Raw genomic sequence first — 19,501 nt, forward strand, 5'->3', positions numbered from 1 at the left:
GTGAGAGAGGGAGTGGTGGGGGTGTGGGAGAAAAAGAGGTAGAGAGAGCTGAAGGAATAAAAAGAAGGAGAGGGTAAGGGAGGATGAGAAGGGGACTTATGTGGAGAGGGAGTGTAGGGATGAGCCTGAGAGCAGAGCCCCTTGAAACAGCTTGAAGTGCAGCAGCGCTTAAGCAAGAGTGCACATATGCCCACACATATTATGTCTATGTGTGTGTATGCAGGGGAGAGTGACAGCCGTTCCCGTAAATGCCCGTGAATGCTGAATCCAGCAAGAATCTGGTATTAGAGCAGAGGCAGGGAAAGATCCATTTTAAAACTATGTGCATTAACTATACTTTCCCCCATAGATTAAGCACTCCACATGAATAATTTAGCCTCTCTTATGCTAATGGGATCATGAAAGTATCCCCTCCGTACCGTGTTTTCTCCCCCTCCACAGCAACTCTTCTCGGCTTTCAACAATGGCCCTGCCCCTTCCCAACAAACCATCAGACAGTCCTACTGTACTGTTTTCACAACAGACACCTGACTGATGGGGCTGACATGTAGTGACAAGGCTAAAACGGCACATAGTAGCGTGTTGAGAAACGCTGTGGCACTGTTGTCCTCATTAAGCAGGTACAGTATTTCTTTAAGTGCAGTTCACTTGCTGATGCACTGATGGCAAGATCTTGCAAGATATGAGTTGAATGGCCGCACTTGGTGTAATGTTTATGTGATCGTTGTTGCCATTGAGCTGGTTTTGAAAGTGTCTACCGAGGGCAGACTACTCTGCTTACACTTTCTGCTTCACTGTGGTTTTCTGTGGTTTCTATTGAGAGGGGAAGTAGACATATCCTGTGTGTTTTTGTGTTTCTTTGGCCTTTTTTTGTTCAGCCGCTGCCATCACACACTAAAATATACCAAGGCACACATTTGCAACACATACACACCCTTGTTGCTTTAGCATTGTGTTGTGGTGAGGTGGGGGGCACTGTGTAAAAATTATCAGTGCTCAAACAGCTGGGAGTGAGAGCCATGAAACAGCAGGGCTTGGGTCTGCTTTATTGTTTATCTGTTGTTTATGGGCCAGTGTTCAGCTTTAATTACTACACTAAATTAAACTCTAACAGGCACTTAGAGAGAACCAGCAAACACACGCACATGCATGCACCCACACACACTACATATATATTTTCTATACACAGACACATCTCGCCGGAGTATAGGCTACTAAAACGCAACAAGGCTTCCATCTTGTGTTTGCAATCGACTCTGCTGATCTTTTATGTTGTGGTTACATTTTTTTCTTTCTTTCTCTTCTCTCATTTTTGAGTCTTCTTGAGCCCTAAGTGTAGCTGTCAAAAAAATAAAAATAAAGCAAAGCCAAAGGTCTGGAAAATGCCACTTTCAACAGGCCTCGTTCATGCTGGGAGTCTCTGGGCGGACACGGAGAGTCGTGTCCCCACCATGAATGACCCCCCTCCAGTGAGCTCAACCACAAAGACCTTGCTGAGTGGGGCCCCTGGCCAGGGCCAAGGGAGCTCACCACACTCCCCACGCATACACACACACACGCACACCAATGTACCACAATACCATCAAGCGCAGCATGCTCCCTTGGAGCCGAACACTCAAGCTCTCCCTCTCTTCCTCCCTTTCTCTCCATCTCTGCCTCTCTCAGTCTCTCTGGGGAGTCTGTCTATCCGCAGAGCGTGGGGATTGTTCAATTGCTGAGAAAATGTACAAAATGCTTTCTCCTCTCTTCCGTTGAGCCTATTCCATCTACAGTAGAATTGTACAGAAAGCCTCTTTGCTCACCACTCAAGATGTCAACGTGGATTTCGGTCTTCATGCATAGCTAATAATTACAAGTGTGGACTGGCGCTAAGGCATGCGCACACACACTCAGAAACACACATACAGCAAGAGGAGAAAACATTACATACCGTGCTGCATCAGTGTTGGGGATTTACAGTTCATGACTGATTGCATTTGACTCTACTGTGTTTGGTGGGGGCAAAGCATTTCATCACACTTTGGGTGTTTAACGTATTACGGACACCTGCTTGGAAACAAGTGCTATCTTAAGGCACGCACATTCATCAAGTTTAACTCCCTGCAACTGATGTCTCTGATGTTTCTAGATAAGCTTGGAGGAGTTCCAAAGGACTGTTAATCAAAATGATGTGCAAGCAGAGCCAATGAAGTTATTGTGCGTTACCTTCTGAACCATCTCCCGTCAACCGCGGATATTTGTTTATCTAGCTAGAACATAGGGAGTCACTCTCTAAGAGTCAGTAAGTGAGAGTGCAGAATTTGCCCTGAGGGTGATAATTCATTTTTTGGGAGGGGGAGAGAAGAAGATTACAGATCTGAGTATTGTACTGAAAACTTTCTCGTAGGTGTCTGAACCTTGGTGAATACCTTGGTTTACTACATGTTTGTGCACTTGTGAAACAGTTTTTTGGCATAGGTTTAGAACAATGCTTAAAGCTGAGATACAAGCCAGAGATTGTGGAAGTTTTTTCTGCTCACAGGGACCAGTATGCACGATGTATGCACAATACTAAAAAAAATGTATGCGAGTGATACTGATCTTTTTTCTTCTGTACACCCTAAAGGTAAGGACAGAAACAAGTTCAAGCTTTTCTTTTTTCTTTCACTTTTAAATCAGTTGGATCTGGTCACTGTGAGACATGCTTTGCCATTTTTAGGAGAAATGGAGCGGAGTCACATATTCAACGCAGGGACGCTTCTGGATTAATTTTCTAGGTAAATGTTTTTCAAGCCACAGGCACACATACAACACACCTTACAAGATGGGAGATGGCAAAAGAGAGCTGATGTTTTTCTTTGCAGCTGAAACCCAAAAGGCACCGTGTGTCTCACGCACTCTTTCTCCCTCTCATCCTCTCTCTCTCACTCACTCCCATCTTATTCTGTCTTCTTCAACTGATCCACATCGTCACCCCTTTTAACAGGGGCCAAGCTGTTAAAGACCCCATTACTGAAGGAAAGTACACATTTCACATTTTCTCTGTGAACACAAAAGTGTGGACTACAGATTTTATGTGGAAATGTATTGAGATCGGAGGCAAGTTCATGCGTGGAGTGGAGTGGAGGAGGGGGAAAAGGTGGAGAGGTTGGGGAGGGAAGTCTCTGTCAGAATAGAAGGGCCAGAGTCGGGAGTCAGCGAGCGCTTCAAGCGTTAACGTAATTGCAAGAATGTGAAAAATGAGGCGGCGGGGCTCCCGAGCAAAGCGAAAGGTCAGAGCATGCCTCACACAAAACAACTGGCTGTAGGACGGCCTCATTAGACCATTAAATCAGCTGCCCTCTTGCTCTCTTTTTTCTCATTCCCCTTTTTTCTCACTCTGCATACTTTTTTACCTTCTCTACTCTTTCACCTCTGCACTTCAATGTCTCTCGCTTTGCCTTCTTTTAAATCTCTACGTCTGCTCTATGCTGCTTACTTTGTTTCACCATGAAAGATTGAGCATTTAGCACTCTTCAGTATAGGTCAGGCTCTGGCCCTGATCTAGTCCAGGCCTACCTTGGCCTAGTGCATGGTGCTGTACCGTAATTGTCTTTGGCCCATATTGATCTGCTGTTACTGGATACGGTGGGGAGAGGAGTCGATAAGTGCTCTGTGGATTACAGGTCACTTGTACTTATGTGTGTAAGATAATCAATAGGCAGTGCACTTCCTTCTCTCATCCCCCTCCTCTCTCTCTGTTGTTCCTGCAGTCTTCATCTCCCATGCTACTTGCAATTGCAACAATGACTGAAGAAACTCCACATATGCTCTGTCTTCTGACCTGCAATCTTCCAGTGTTTTTAAGTAATATTATTACTTCCATGTCAAAAAATCCAACACCTAATTTGCTCATTTCTCTCTCTCTTCTTCTCTTCCTGCAACAGCTCCTTTGCTTTGCTCATCATGTAGGTGGCAACCAAAAGGAGAATGATTTAATTATCCCCACCAGGATCAATTAAGTGTCATATTATTGTACCCCATTCCTTCATTATGATTACACTGTCAAACAGACACATCCTGTTGCTAAGGCAAGGCCTAGCTATGATCATCTAGCTTGACAACAGCCTGTGATCCAACTAGTCCTGATACAGCTAACCACAGAGGTCTGCCGCGGCCCTCAGTCTGTGGTCATTAATGGTTCAACTGATGCTTCTGTCTGAAAAGGAGAAGATGATTTAAACGACCCCACCACAGACACTCACCCCATCGATACATTTGATCGCTTATTGGCAAAACGATAGCCTTGAATGGGACACAGCAAGGGCCCTCACTCACTGTGAGTGATCTGCTGAGCACGTTTGTGTGTGTGTATGTAGACGGTGTGATGAAATTTCATGCAAAACCGTGGACACTGCCAGTGGGCACACAAAGATACAGAAAGAGACCCAAAACTGTCTCTCTCTCGCTCTCTCTCTCTGAGAGATTGCGGTGCATTCAAAACCAGGAAAGACAAGAAAAGAAAGGCCAAGAGCTCATCATCTGTTCTCTTATTTAAGGCAGCAGTTGCATTTCATAAACAATTTTAACCTCACAATGTATGGATGCTCGTCCTCACCTCTATATTCAACTAACAGCATATCCTTGTGATAATTTACATGTCAAATTTAATACAGACTGTGACAAAAATGCAAGGCGGATAGCTGTGACTTGCACAAACTATCTGTAATAATTCCAAATGCATTTGTTTTGAAATGCATTATTGCTGTTTGGCAGGTTGTGTACTAGATAACAGAAGGCTCACTGATACATAATTAGGGGCTCTTGTGTGAGCAAAGTTAATATGGTTTAAATGCAAGCAAGAACTGGCAGGAATATAGTATTAATCACCAGCTTTTGTTCATCTCTCTAAATAGCAACATTTTGGAAAGCCCTTATACTAGGTTGGTGTATTTCAGTGGCTGTTGATTGCATTTGTGCTGTGTGTAACAGTGGATAAGCGTGTTCATTTTTAGGTGTGACTATGTGTTTACATGGACGCCAGTCAAAAAGTGGGATAATCCAATGTGCAAAAGGAGGGACTGGGACATATGTGCCGTCTATTCACTGTAGATCTCCCATTAGACAGGGATACATTGGAGCGTTGGCAACTCTATCAATGCATGACGATCAATATGTCTTGCATAGACTTGTGCCTTTATCTATGCACGTTTATTTGTTAGTGCTTGAGTGCACAAGTGAATGCATGTACGAGTGTGTGAGTGTGCATGTGCATGCCCATTTCTGTGCTGGCTCACCTTGTTCGCTGCTGTTGTCACCGCTCTGTGAAGCATGTCCCCCGCTGGAGGGCCCCGGTGTGCCGGCTGAGTGTGTGGAGGTGGCGTCGTCATGGTCTCTCCAGGAAGCTGGGTTCTGAGGTTTGAAAAGAGAGAAAGCGAGCGTGGGATCCATCCATCCATCCGTGCATCCATCCACATTCCCCGTCCAAACCGCAAACCAGGAGCAGAGAGAGCAGGAAGGGGGGGGGGGGGGGGGGGGGGGGGGGGGGGGGGAGGTAGAGAGGGAGAGTCACAGAAAGAGAGAGAGAGAGACCACATGAGTATGCTGGAAAAGTGAGTGACATTTGTAAGAGTCTACAGGCACTGGAAAGGTCCTTGGCCTGCTTACATTCTCCTGGCAGGGCAAAGAGCCCCATCGCCTGTTTCCCCAGCTAGCAGACAATCAACCATGCCACTAGAATCAAAGATGAATAGAAAGTAACTAATGCACTAAAGCAGCTGGCAATAAGTCAAAACACTGTAATCAAAGTGTTTCATTAATGCATGAGAGCAGAACGCAGTTTGATTATGAACATTGCAAGTGGGGCACTTGTGAGTAATTGTCTAAACACATATGGCAGAGCCCAGTGGAGTTCGTTTATACCATAACCAATTGAGACTTCCGTGTCAAGTGAGAAATATAGAGGTAAAGTGTCCAAACAAACCACAGCCGCCATTAATCATTACCACTGTCAGAAATGAACATAAGATATGACAGTCATTCTGCTGCTAATCTGCCAAAAATGCGTACACGCCCACACCGACATACACACACGCCCACAGAGGCTTGCAAGAAAATACACTTACGCACACATGCTAATGACATAATATAGCAAGAAGTATAAACACACATGCACACACACTCACTTTTATATATACAAACACATGCTAAAAAAGTGTTAAATCTCTGCTGGCTAACTTCAAAGAAATGTCCATAAACAACTTTGTTGCTTTTAAGGCGTCTTTCTTTTAGCCTTCCCTCCCTCTACATCTCATTTTATCTCCTTCTCCTCCTCTCTTTCCTGGTCATTCCTACTGCCCTGTCGTTGCACACAGGGAAACAGGATTTTCTACTGTACAGGAAAGGCTTTATCAGTGCCACATGAAGGCAGGCTGAAGGTGGAATTTCCTCTGCCATTCGGGCAATAGAGGGACAGACGGATCACGTCATTTACTGCACTCAGACACACAGGCTCAGTCCAATACACGCTCCAAACAACCTCTCACACAGAGTTGATACAACCCTAGCTAGTCTTTCCCCATTTAACCTGTTACCTGAGCACGATGACAAAATGTTGGCCCCCGTAAGCCCAACGTTGTCTGGGGCCTGAGAGAAGCGGCCCCTTGAGCAGAGCCCAAGCCAAACAAACAGGCCTGCACCAGGGTTTCCCACAAACCTCAACCCACTTCTCAGTTCCCGTTATGGTTGTTTTTTTTCTTTCTCCCTCAAACACACATAAACACATACATACGAAAACAGAAGGAAAATGTACACGCCAGAGAATATTCCAAGAAAGAGACCGTTTTTTACCATTTTGTCTAACTTCAGTTCCTGGTGAACTTCTTTTCCCTCAGCTCCCGCCAGAGAGGAGCCTGCCTGCCTGCTTTGGTACCCCAGTCAGAGTGAGCTGTACTGTTGGAGGACAGACAGGATAGTGCCTGGAGACTGGTGTAGGTTTGCAGGGAAACAGAGGATATAAGACAAGCGGCTGCCGAGCTCCCTTGGGTGTGCGTTCCTGATGTGCTGCTGCTTGTTCTGCTGCGGAGGCGCGGCTGCTGCTATGCCTGTGAGCGAGGCCCTTTTATCTGCTAAGTTTTTTGGGGAAGGAGGGCTGTTTTCTCAAACAGCTCGGAGCTGAAAACAGCAGACAGAAACACACAAGGCCCTTCAGACCCTCCGCTCCACTCAAGGCCCTCTCAGCGTCAGCTGTTCACCGGATGGCAATCAGATAAAGAGCTCGGAGAATTGCTCAGAAGAGGGGTACGAAGACAGGGTGAACAATAGCCCCTGCGTGGGTTTTAGCCCTCCAGAGTGAGCGGAGGGAAAAGTGTCCCTGCTCTGAGAGGGATGGATGATTGTGATGGGATCCCAGGTCTGGGCCACTGATCGACACATGGTACACTTCATGGGAACAAGGTCTGTTGTCTGTTATTCTCAACACAGCATATGCTGAGTCAAATCACTAATGTGGGAAAACTCTAAGTCTAATTCTGTCAGCGTCAAATTGACAAGGAGGGAAGGAGGTAAAAATCCCAGACTCCCAGAGTACATATTGTATTTAGGCAGAGCTGGGATCTGTGCTCTCCGTTGTTGTTCCAAGAGAAGAAAATCACTGGGTTCTACTTCCTCACGATGAGACATCCACTGCCGGCAAGATGCAAGACAGACCTCAAAACTATGCTCGCTACTCTCACACACTCTCTCTCTATTGCTTTCTCTCTCTCTCTAACACTTGCCAGTTATGGCCACAGCACAGTTTTAATGCAACAGCTGAATCGATAGGACTTCATTTAGCTATCATTGCAGAGTAATGTGTCATTTTTAATGGTGCTGGCACTAAATTAAATTCAAAGACACCTCAGCTAATGGTGTGGCAGCGAATGATATTTGGCTGTGATTTGCTACCCTGTGGGTTTAATGGGTCTGTATGGATCCAGATAAAGCTTTGTTATTTTTTTTCTTATTGTGCAAAAAGCAGACCACTGTACTTTCTATCACATGATAATAATACAGTAGATACTAAGCCTTGTGCATATGCAGTAGATATCTTTGATGACGCACCCTCACCTTTTTCATACATGTAAGTCACCTCTCATTTATAACCCTGTCTGCTAAACAAGACAAGAAATATCACAACAAAAGCGTCAACTTTCCGCGCTCAACAAGGCGACAAAAGCAACAGCCTTTCCTCCCCATGAATAATTTAGTGTGCCTCTCTGAGCTATGGAGGGTGCATCACCAGACACCGCGTAACACAAACACACACACAACCATTTTGTCACAACCCTCATGGGTCTGATAAAGTTCAAACAAGTTGGGGGGGGGGGGGGGGGGGGGGGGGGGGGGGGGGGGGGGGGGGGGGGGGGGGGGGGGGGGGGGATCATGTCACCCAAACAGTCTTCTTCAACTTACAAAAGAAGTCCTTGAAAAAAGAAGAAGAAAAAAATATAGGAAGAAGCAAAGAGAAGAGAAGGCCTCTAGCCCATGTGACTATTCCCTAAAGCTGGGCATAATTAGGAGTCAAACATGGTTCACTCCATGCTCTTGCCTAATTGTGTTAAAGAGCGGTGTTACCAGGAGGAGGAAGAGTAAAAAAGGCTAGCACGCACTCACTCACACACACACACACTCTCACACACACACACACACACACACACACACACACACACACACACACACACAATAGGACTAGATAGAGAATAAGATACAAAAGAAGCATGGTCTCTAGGGGCAGCTGTGTCTATTTGCTGGGGTTAGCAACTGGCAGCTGATAAAACAAGTTGTAATTAATATAAAAGCAGGAGACAATATGGGGAGGAAGGCTTGTAGTGGAGCCAGGCCACAGGAGAGCAGGAGAATGCTGCTGTCTCCTCTGCTCCTGTCCCCTGTTTCTCATTTACAAACACCTGCCTGGCACAATCTCACTTCCCTCACTGCACTCTGCCTACATCCCTAGGAATTTCAAGTAAAATTGATTTAGCAGCATCATTGAATTTCCCTCAAATTCCCCTGAAACCCGGAGGAAATGGAAGAAATCTGTTGGTGTACTAGCAGCGTGAGGTAGGCTGAGAACGACTAGCTCTGTGTGTGTGTGTGTGTGTGTGTGTGTGTGTGTGTGTGTGTGTGTGTGTGTGTGTGCGTCTTGCACTGCCACTGCAATGAGCAAATACAGGAATCCTGTGCTGAACATGTACAGAATCGCTGACACGACAGAAACACAAGGGGCCGTAAATCATAAAGCCAGCTGACATTTCAAGACACATCAACAACACAGAAAAAAACTCTTCCCAAATTTCTGTTGGGTTGAGCACATAATTATACACAGCCTCTTTAGAAAAGTGTAGGTGCACCTCTATTAAACAACTGAGCATTTACAACACCCTCAATTATCCAGATTATAAAGAGTCCTTAATTTAGAAGCAAATAATTCACCGCAGCATGTTTTAACAGACACCGGGGATTGAGTGACTGTATTTAAGCTTCAAAACTTTCTCTGAGACAAAAACAACCTGTTTTACTGTCTTTATAACACACATCAAAATTACTATTCTAAAATATGAAATAGCATTAATATAAAACACACAAGTCATTATAGATAATTCTAGTTTCAGTAATTCCTTGTAGCAAATAACCCTTAATTATGTAAATATACACTCACTGGCCACATTACTACATACACCTGTACAATCAAATACAAGCCAGTACAACTGTTTTGCCATAGAGTCTATTTTTATAATGCCTATAATATTGTGTTGATTGAATTAGATGTTTTAGTATTGAGATCAGTTAGTGATGATGTTATATTGAGGGGTGTTTCTAATATTTTGCCCTTAATGTGCGTCAACATTTCTCAATATCACCTAATCCAGTACACCACATTGATATATAATAAACAAATTTACAAATTTCCATTGCTATGAACAATAACATTTTTATCTTTTTTAAGGTAGAATTGATAGTGGAGCGGTTGTATTGAATTACAAAGTGTATGCCTGTAGTAAAATTAACTGTATGTTGTATTTCAATAGGTACAAGTCAACATACATGCGTCCCACGATGTTAAAACGACTGTGCAGCAACTGTTCTTTACTGCAGTCATTTACAGCATGCATTCAGTTAAAGGAAGGGGTGTGTAGGAGATGCAACAAGTGAGCCTATAGCCTCTCTCTCCAGTCGCGGTAGCAATGATTAGATATGCCTGCCAACAGGACCCTGCCTCTGAACACTAATCAAATAGGAAATGTAAGCCCAGACATCCCCCCATCACAAAACAATTGTGTGGAACAGACAGAGCGGTCCAAGTCAACGCTGCACTGTTTTTATGAGAAGGGGAGGGGGTGAGGTTGGGGGGGGGGGGATCCAAACGCAGTCGGTCCCTGAGGAGAACAAAGCTAGTTGAATTAGAACACCTCCAAAACTGAGAAATTCCACGGTTCAGCAGGCTGGCTCGGCCCGAGGGCTCTGTGTCCCAGGCAGAGAGCCCGTGTATGCGCTGCACCCTGTACCCTGCACCCTGCACCCTGCATACTGACATTCAGAAACAGGACATTACTGAGCACCCATCTCTGCTGATGCACTCAGTAAATCACTCCATGGGCACAAGATGAACTATTGTTATTACTTGACTGAACCTGTGACATCACTATGTTTGACCAATGGTCTTCAGCGCCTAGAGACTGCACCAGAGAAGCAAATGTAAACAGAAAGCTTTTTCCCTTTTTTTCCTTTCCAGCCATGCAGGGTCAAGATAAGCTACGCCATAACCTCTATGGGAACCACTATCACTCCCTGAGGACAGCTCTCTAAAACAAAGCGCCAGGACCTGCAAATCCTACACACTTTCTTTCTTTGAAACAAATCTGAAACTATGCAGAAATCCAAAATCCCCAAAAAGTTTCAAAAGCGTAATGCATATGCATGGAGGAAATGAAAAGCCCTCTGCTAATATGTAAGCTTTACTGGAGAAGCGGCACAATAGCGCGACAAGACACAAAGGCTAATTCATTAGAACGGAAAATATTCAGACACTGTTAATTCTATTTGCCTCCCTAATTGGATGTAGCACAGAAGAGACAGAAATTGTATTCATTAATTAAAAGACAAGAGAGCAAACCATTGACAAGCACACACTGTATCAAGCGTTTACAAATCTACACCGCTCTCTGTGTTTTTTTTTTCTTCCCCATCACCCTTCATGTGTAATGCAACATCTTTTTTTTTCTTTCTTTTAATTGGGATGGGGTTGATCTGAGGAGGGGGCGATGAGTTAGGAAGCCTTGGGTGGGCTACATGGTTGAGATAGTCACCGCGAGCGAATAAGGGAAATCAACAGTGTCAGCAAGGCCTCATCCAGCTCTCACTATTCTATAATCCAATCATCTCTAAGACAATGCTGCATTCAAGTGTAAATAAAACTGTGCTTATTATGCTCGGCTGTCAGGTATGAGGAGGAGGGAAACAGAAAGAGGTAAAAAAAAAAAAAAAATAAGGAAGGAAAGACACACACACGCACACACAGGCACACATGCACACACATACATACAAACAAGCTCAATGTGCCGCCTCCTTCTCAGTGAAGAGCCTCATCATCTCCAGAAAAACCAACTTTCACAAAATGAGATGTAGCCCAGGGCTGTATATTAAAAATGCATATCAAAGCAAAGAAAAATGGACGTGAGAGATTCTAACTAAATAAATTAGCATATCTAACTAGCAAACCGCCTCCCTCTCCTCAATGAGAAGCGAGGACAGAAATGAATAATAAAATAAAGACAAATACAAACAAAAGAAATAATAAAAAAAAAAAAGTAGGACAGAAATTGTTTTTCATCCAACGGCACATTGCAGCCAAGTGCATTTTTGGGCATTGTTTCCAATTTTCAAAACACATCTTAGGCATGAAAAGCTGGTCCCCCCCTTCAATTAGAAACTGAAATTACTGCTGAAGAAGTTAACTGTTTACTACAAAGATCATGATGGCACAGTGCACATTTTCCCCTCAATGGTTTCACTTTCTGCAAATATTATTTTCTACTAAACCCTCATGAGGTGCACACATGCTCTCACACATGGTGGGAAAATTAGGAATTGTACTTTATTTATGAAAACAATAACTATAAGCTAGAGCGTGTATGTTACCATAACATGTAGGTACTCAGCCAGAATTAAAATCACTCTCAGCACAAACAGAGCTCTAAAAGCTAACAAGATGGGGAAAAACTCTCTTCTGCTTTTGTCAAATCCAGCCCAGCAGTTTGTTGTAATAAAAAGTTCACTGGTGCCACAGAAGTGAAATAAATCCCTCAAAACTTAAACACCTAATGAGGTGGTCAGTCCAATTGACTTCAAGATAAATAGCTTGTCATGCAACCTTGTTTATTGCTGCTCCTGATTTGCTTTATTGGCATATCTAATTTTGTAATTATCAAAATATTTCTCACAAGTGGACTGATGACAAAGCTGGTGTCTGAGCACTGGAGGCTCCATTGGAAATTGGCTTGAGTATCAACCATCTGCCATGAAACTAAACAGGCTAGTTTATCTAATCTCTGTAATATAAACAACAGCATGCCTTATTTCTACACTTGTGTTGGAGGACCACAATATTGCCGTTTTGACCGTTTCTCAAACCAACATCGGCATCTTTGGTCTATCTGTGTTTTAGTTCACCTAGTGCGGTGCACTGCGAGGCCATGTAAACTCGACGGGCTTCCAAAGGGAATGCACTGCTATTAGGCCTACAGCCAGACCCAACAGATGTAGCGCAGTGACTTTGCATAACACTTAAATCTGCTTTAATTCCTAATAGGCTTGGCCTTGTGCTACACAGATATTAACTAGTCACTTAAGTGCAATAGCCCGCTCATTTTTACCCCCACCAAAACATTAGCTTTATCACAGACATTCAAGAAGCAATCATTCACCCGATGTCAACTCAATAATACACTGTCAGCTCAATCCATATCGCGGGCGGAGCCTGTGTTTATTACACCGAAAATGCACGATTTAAACCAGGGAATCGATCTTCAAATTTAAAGCTACTGTACTTCAGGTGCATATAATTGAATTCAGCGTTATGAAGCCTCCGGCCATAAAACGGGGAGCAGAGGAGAGAGCCACTGCAGAGCAAACCACAGGGCAATCAATACGAAACAATTAAACACATTAACATCAACAGCAATGGAAGGCCTCCAGACGAACCATCAGATGCCTTGTGAACTTGACATTGATGGTAAGCCATAGCTCTGAGATCTATTTCAATAGGCTACCACTTTCTCCACCTCTGCAGCAAAATCCACAGCATTACGCACAGGCCATATCCAGCTCCCACAGACCCAAAAATAAAGCCCTTTTCTTTTTAAATATTGGCCTAAAGCTACAGCTTACCGCTGATACCCTGCTTTAACGTTAAACCTGCGTAACAGATAATTGCCTCACGTTCTTTTTCTCTTTTTTTTCCAACTCTCCATAATACGCGACAGCAATTTACGCACGCGCACGCGCACACACACACACACACACACACACAATCCTCGAGCACACAAGCAAGCACGGACGCATTATGCCCACATGACTGCTCGTAATCAAAAGACTAAAACAATAACTCAGTCTATTGTATCACATCTAGCTTTTGACCTCAGAACATCGATCGGCACATTTCCCTTGCAGAACAGAGCATGCTCTATTTACTGATGGCACAGCAGGGTCACACACACACACACACTCAACACAGGCGACGGAGCCCAAAAGTTGCCACTATGAGACACATCAAACAAATCTGATTATCTTAAACCAAGCCGACTATTCATATGCAAAAAAAAAAACACCAATGCCCTGTTGTTCTCTATCAGTAGCAATAGACACGGACACCACATTCCTTATGAATATAATTCTGTTACTTACATGATCCGCGAGGTTAGTCGACGATCCCGAGAGCTCTTCGTGATCTGATTTGGAGCTGCCATCCCGTTCATCAATAACTAGATCTATTGGCATTTTTCCTTTCAAACAACTGATGTACCGGTGGCAAAAATTGTCGCAGAGCTCGTGCACCTAAAGAAAAGAACAAAAAGGAAAGGGAAACGTTTGAGCCAGTCCAAGAATAACTCAAATTAAGGGTCGAGGAAACAATAGTGAAATTGTTACGGTGCTTATTATTCTCCTGAGACTGAAGCAACAAGTTGAACAACAAAAAATAACCAGCACGCCGTCAGCTGGTGCCATAATGAGCAGTTGAAACTAAACCTGCGGATCGATAACACTGTGCAACGTGAGCAAACAGGCTCCAGCATATTTTATCAATAGTCACAGAAATAGTTGGCTAAATAAAATAGCACATTTGATGAAAATGATAAACCGGAAACTTTCTCCCAATGCTGGTTTATTTTTATTTATTTCTTTTTAATATCTGCTAATAACTAGCCTACAGCACTGCATATTTTAGCACGTTTAATAATATCAGTTGCATTTGTGCAAGTGGCTTCATGCGTCAAATCTCAATTTATAAAGACTTTGTCATATTTACCTTTTCTAATTCCAAGAGGTGAAATCGTAATACTTGTATGGCTTGTATCATCTGAAAAAAAGAGTAAAATAAACACAGTTCACATCACAACATTTACAGGATTCCTATTTCTTTACACTTGTAAAGTATTATGTGATAATCCGCCAGTCATAACTCTATGGAGTGCCCTAAATATTTTTTACTCAAACAGGAAGCCGAATTCTGTAATCTAATTGGTGATCACACAATGGTCAGCTGGGTCAGTTAGAAGGGAAGACTGAGCCCTGACAGCGGTCACTGTGGTCACACAGCTTCACTTAAAAACTGAGCTGACATGTGTGCGGGAGTTTAAATCATATGTTCGCATGTTTACTGTGTGACGAGGCGGACACTCCAGAGGACACCAAAACAAAGCAGAGTAGAACCGCGCCGTAGCGCCGGGTATTGAGAGACAAGGGAGGTCAAAGTGTGCGCTTACCAAATTGTCCAACTCTGGATTTGATGAAAATAAAGGTTTTTCTGCTCGGACCTAAAATAATGCACCAAATGTCAAAGTTAGTTTGGCATGAAATGTGTTGTTCTATTCCTATAATACAACAATTCTCCTAAATGAGCTGGTGTTATTAAGTGGAAGTTATGCAGAGAACACACACTTTTTATTAACCATATCAAAAGAAATTGCAAAAGAGAAATTATTAAGCAGACATTAAACTATGTGCCCTGACGCAGCCACAACATCCAACATTTTTTTCTTTTCTTTCTTTTTTTAAATATTTCGAAATTGACCTGTTTGGCAAAGACTGCAATGTCCTCATTGAAGGAGTCTGAGGAGCAGACATCGCCGCCTGCTACGCCGGGCTCCCTCGGAGTACACGTCGCCAACTCGCACTTCTCAAAAACCAGCGCGAGCAGTGGGAATAAAGGGTGACTGCAAGAGGGGAAACACAGCCTGAGTACAAGCAGCACACCGGCTCCACAATGCCCACTGCAAAAAATGTCCAATCAACCTGCATATATGTCGGCCCCAACAAATTCTATATATCTATACAAATATAACACATTCGGATGAGATCATTTTACCTTTATCCCGCTGGAGTTTCTACACACTTCTGTCCACACAAGTGACCGCGTTTCCAAATAAGGCAGACAACAACTAAAACAATACAATCTGGATTTAAGGTTCTTTTTTTAGAAGCTGTTTTGAGTTAAAACACGCATAAGGGACATTTTAGTCCTCATTTTGGGGGAATTTAAAGATTTTAGACTCAATGTGTTCTGAATCGACTTGTTGAGACTGACATTTTTTGCAGTGCAAACTAGAAACGGCGTAGAAGTCGACAAAACCCAACAAGAACAAAAAACAACAACACTGACACACTTTACAGCAGCTAGTGGGGGTTTAGAGAAATTATAGTCTGCAAAAAAAACTTGAAATGAAATAATATTTGTGAGTTAGACTACAGACGTGGGCTACCGGAGCACCGAGGAGCTTACTCTAGCTTTAGAAGTGAGACAGAGGGGATTAAAAATAGGCTAAGTCTAACTACTGTTCAATAATAATCAACATCACAAGACAAACGTCACCGACATTATTTTGTAAAAGCTACATTATAATGTCAGAATAAAAGGCTATTTCTAGAACGAACCGAACTTCATCAAACTGGCTTTATAATTTCTTCATTTGTGTCTTTTAGATTTGTGTCAGTGTAAAAACTAAAAATAAGGGTGAGCGTCTGAACACGTGAGTTAAAGAGATGAAGAGGATTTACCCTGCACTACATCCCAGATTATAATGATACACGGTGGATTATGGCACTTTCTGTGTACGTGTGTTTTTTTTAAAGTTTTACAATCATCAGTAAGAACGTCTAAACGTCTTTGATGGCCTAAATGTCCCTGTTCGAGAATAAGGTGATGCACGTATAATTATAAAGACACGCGGTGCGTTGCAGCGCGCTGTGTGTCTGACTGTAAACACTGTTTTACAAAACATTTGAGAAGTTTTTACAGGCAGCAGCAACGAGGACGTTTAAACGAGTCCAGACCTTTTTTTTTTTAAAGATAGACAAATAATGGCAGGCTGTAATATTAAAGCAGACTTTACAACGTGGAACAATTGTTGTGATGTTGAAAATACTTTTTTTTTTTATTATATTTCCATGCAGTCTGTGGCTTTAGAGCTTGGACTGTGCACAGAGAGCTTCCATACTGTTTCATAGCTTTGTATTGGAAGCTCGAGGCTTAATCTTACTTACTGCAGGCTTCACGATGCCTTGTACAATGCGTCTAAAATTACACATCAACAGAACTCCCCAGACCAACAATAGAGCTCAAAAATTGCGGCCAGTCCCGCACAAAACACTATGTGAATTAATCGGTGGGAGAGAAACTCCGACTAAACTAACTTAATGAAAAGCTGAGAAGTTATGGGGGGGGGAGAGAATAATTGCACGCCTGTTCGGTCCATACAAACCTTACCCGTAAATTTGATCTTTATCCCTCTTTAAAACGTCATTGACAGCAGAGCCCATGCTCGTGGGCATAACGTTTGGATGCGGAGCGTGGGCTCCGTAGTGCTGGCTGGCGTGCAGCGGCGGTCCGTGGTTCAGGTGGTGGACCTGGGGAAGCGGCCGGGGAGCATGCGGGTCCCCGTACATCGACGCCGAGACTCCGTCCATCCCACCGTAGTGGGCCAGCTCATCGTACTGGGAATCACAACAACAAAAAATCAGAGAAAAAGTCAGCGGGCTGCCCGGTTACTTTCTAAACAAATGTGAAAAGTACAAAAAAAAGCATGCCGTCTCATTTGGAAAATACGCAAAGGAGGACCTAATAAACTGTGAAAATGCGCTGCAGCCAGGGCAGAAAAAGTGTCACATATTCTATCAGATGAACGGTTTGTCATTACCAAAAACATTATAACTTAGGTGCTCCTCGACAGAGAGTTTGGTGGGTGAAAAGAGCGAATTAGTTTGGAGTCTCCTGTGAAACTGATCCACGACTGTCGTGGAGGCTGTCGGTAAAAGCAGAGGCTGTCACTTTGCTTGAAGAGCAGGGGCGCTGCAAAAATGTCAAATCTAGCGGCTTTGATATGAATACTTTGTGAATTTGCCACCAGCCGACGAGAGGTTATCGATACGAGTGCCTCCCTACAGTGGATTTGAACAGGTAAGTGTAGGAGATTTAAGACCTACCCTTTGCGCCATCAGGCTGCGCTCCAATAAACTCCTGAATCTCTCGTATATTTAATATCCCAGTCCCGTTTAGAAAGTGATTTAGAGGCAAGATTCCTTTTTCAACCAACTTTGCCACTTCTCCTATTCGCCAGTGTGGTTCAGTTGAAATCGTAGCATCAGGGAGTTTTGCAATTTTTCTTGTTTTCCCTCTTTCCTCTGGAAAAAATGAAAAAAATGCGCCAAAGTGAAGGTTACAATCGGCCCATCAACAACCTGCATGTAACTAAACTGTCGTGTCTCATGGCTTTTTGCCACTCCAGCTGTCAATCAAAGCCAGAGGTTGTCAAGGTAATGAATGAATGACGGTTGGTGATGATGTTCAAGAGAAGGACGAATCTTTTTAGTCCGTTTTCATCCCGCAAGTCCGCGTCTCCTTTAATGCCTCCAGATCGCTATCTTGTTTTATTATCACTGTAAAAAAGAAAGGGGGAAAAAGCAGTAGAAATTAAGAGATTGCGATTCAGATCTCTCCTTTCTTTCCCCCGTAGGTATTTCGTCTATCTGGCGAGACTGAGATGAGTGAGTGTCAGCGAGTGTTGGCAGGTTGGCTGCTAGCTTGCTTATAGAAACAGAGTCAGTTCGCAGCGCTGAGCGGTGGGCGAATGAAATGACGGATCCCGGAAGTAGCGGTGGCCATAGCCAGTCCTACAGCAGCTCCAGAAAAGAGAGAGGAGAGACCAAATCTTGTGATATGCAGAGTGTATGCGAAGCACAGGGACGGCTTCAACTCCACACTGGGGGTAAAAAGCCAAACCAACACAGTTCCAACTCCCACCCAATTCCTTTTCGCCGTGAAGAGTTCTAAAGAAAAAGCAGAGAAAGCACAATGAGGAAGGTTTACTAGCGCGGACACTTCGGCTGCAGCTCCTCTGAGTACAATCAAACCCAACTCTGACTGAATTAAACTACATGAATCAGGGTTTAGGGTAAAAACAAGCTTATTTTAAAGCACATTTACGCACGACGCATGCACACTTTTACGCACGGTCAAATGTAACATTAACAAAAGATACAAATATTTGAACTTTGATACATCCTTACGGTCAATGATAGAAGTTAAACTAAATATTATGAAACCTCTTAAGGGCATCTTATGAAAGCTGTGTTTGATATATAAGCATGAAGCTTACTTGTTATCTGTTTTGCTGTTATAAGCCAGTGTGCCTAATATCACAGTAATACCCCCTAATCTTACAGCTAATTATTGCTCTGCTCTTTTTAGCAAATTAAACGACACGCAGCACCCCTCTAAGCCCAGAATGAACTTTTCCAAAAGCAAAAAAAAAAAGCTTTTGTAGAGAAAGTAATTTTGTATGTTTCTTCCGTCCAATCCCCTCTCTTGATAGAAATTCGTGCCTTACCTCAGAGTAGTCAATTATCAAAGCTCCCCAAGATCATCAATCATGTGGGGAGATTGAAGTTTAGAGGAGGAGCAACGCTCTGGCCATCGATTGCAGTGAAGCCCTTTTTGGAGCCTGTGCACTTTCACACACAAAACAGAAGCAGGCCATCTATCCCCTTTAATATTTAGCTCCATCAAATGCTAATATGGAATCATGAGTGTATTGATAGGTTCTCACATAAAGGCTTCATTTATGGCTCTGTGACATTTTTTGATGGTGGAAATTAATTATTTACATGGTTAGGATTAAGGTAGACACACGCTCGGGGAGATGGGCTGTGACTACCGTTGGAGGGTCAATAAACTCTCCCAACAAAACAAAATAGCAAACACAGTTGATGAGGACCATTATAGAAATAGCTT

General features: G+C 43.3%; 1 protein-coding gene across 8 annotated transcripts in view; it reads right to left on the reverse strand.

Moving 5' to 3' along the window:
• Positions 1-18,520, reverse strand: part of meis2a (Meis homeobox 2a) — a 79,533-nt gene extending 61,013 nt beyond the window's left edge. For 2 of the 8 annotated variants that reach the window (XM_034857912.1, XM_034857915.1), the window contains exons 1-7: positions 17,695-18,519; positions 16,979-17,205; positions 15,287-15,428; positions 14,979-15,029; positions 14,522-14,572; positions 13,900-14,049; positions 5,256-5,370 (exon numbers count right to left, since the gene is read on the reverse strand). In XM_034857912.1, the coding sequence (XP_034713803.1) occupies positions 5,256-5,370; positions 13,900-14,049; positions 14,522-14,572; positions 14,979-15,029; positions 15,287-15,428; positions 16,979-17,205; positions 17,695-17,706 (748 nt within the window). In that variant the 5' untranslated portion in view covers positions 17,707-18,519. Of the gene's footprint in view, positions 1-5,255; positions 5,371-13,899; positions 14,050-14,521; positions 14,573-14,978; positions 15,030-15,286; positions 15,429-16,978; positions 17,206-17,408; positions 17,657-17,694 lie in introns of those variants that run through there. The other 6 variants (XM_034857920.1, XM_034857917.1, XM_034857914.1 and 3 more) reach the window with 5 other exon arrangements.
• Positions 18,521-19,501: the final 981 nt, after the last annotated feature.

Source organism: Etheostoma cragini, chromosome 20, assembly GCF_013103735.1.
Source record: "Etheostoma cragini isolate CJK2018 chromosome 20, CSU_Ecrag_1.0, whole genome shotgun sequence".
In the NCBI taxonomy this organism is placed as follows: domain Eukaryota; kingdom Metazoa; phylum Chordata; class Actinopteri; order Perciformes; family Percidae; genus Etheostoma; species Etheostoma cragini.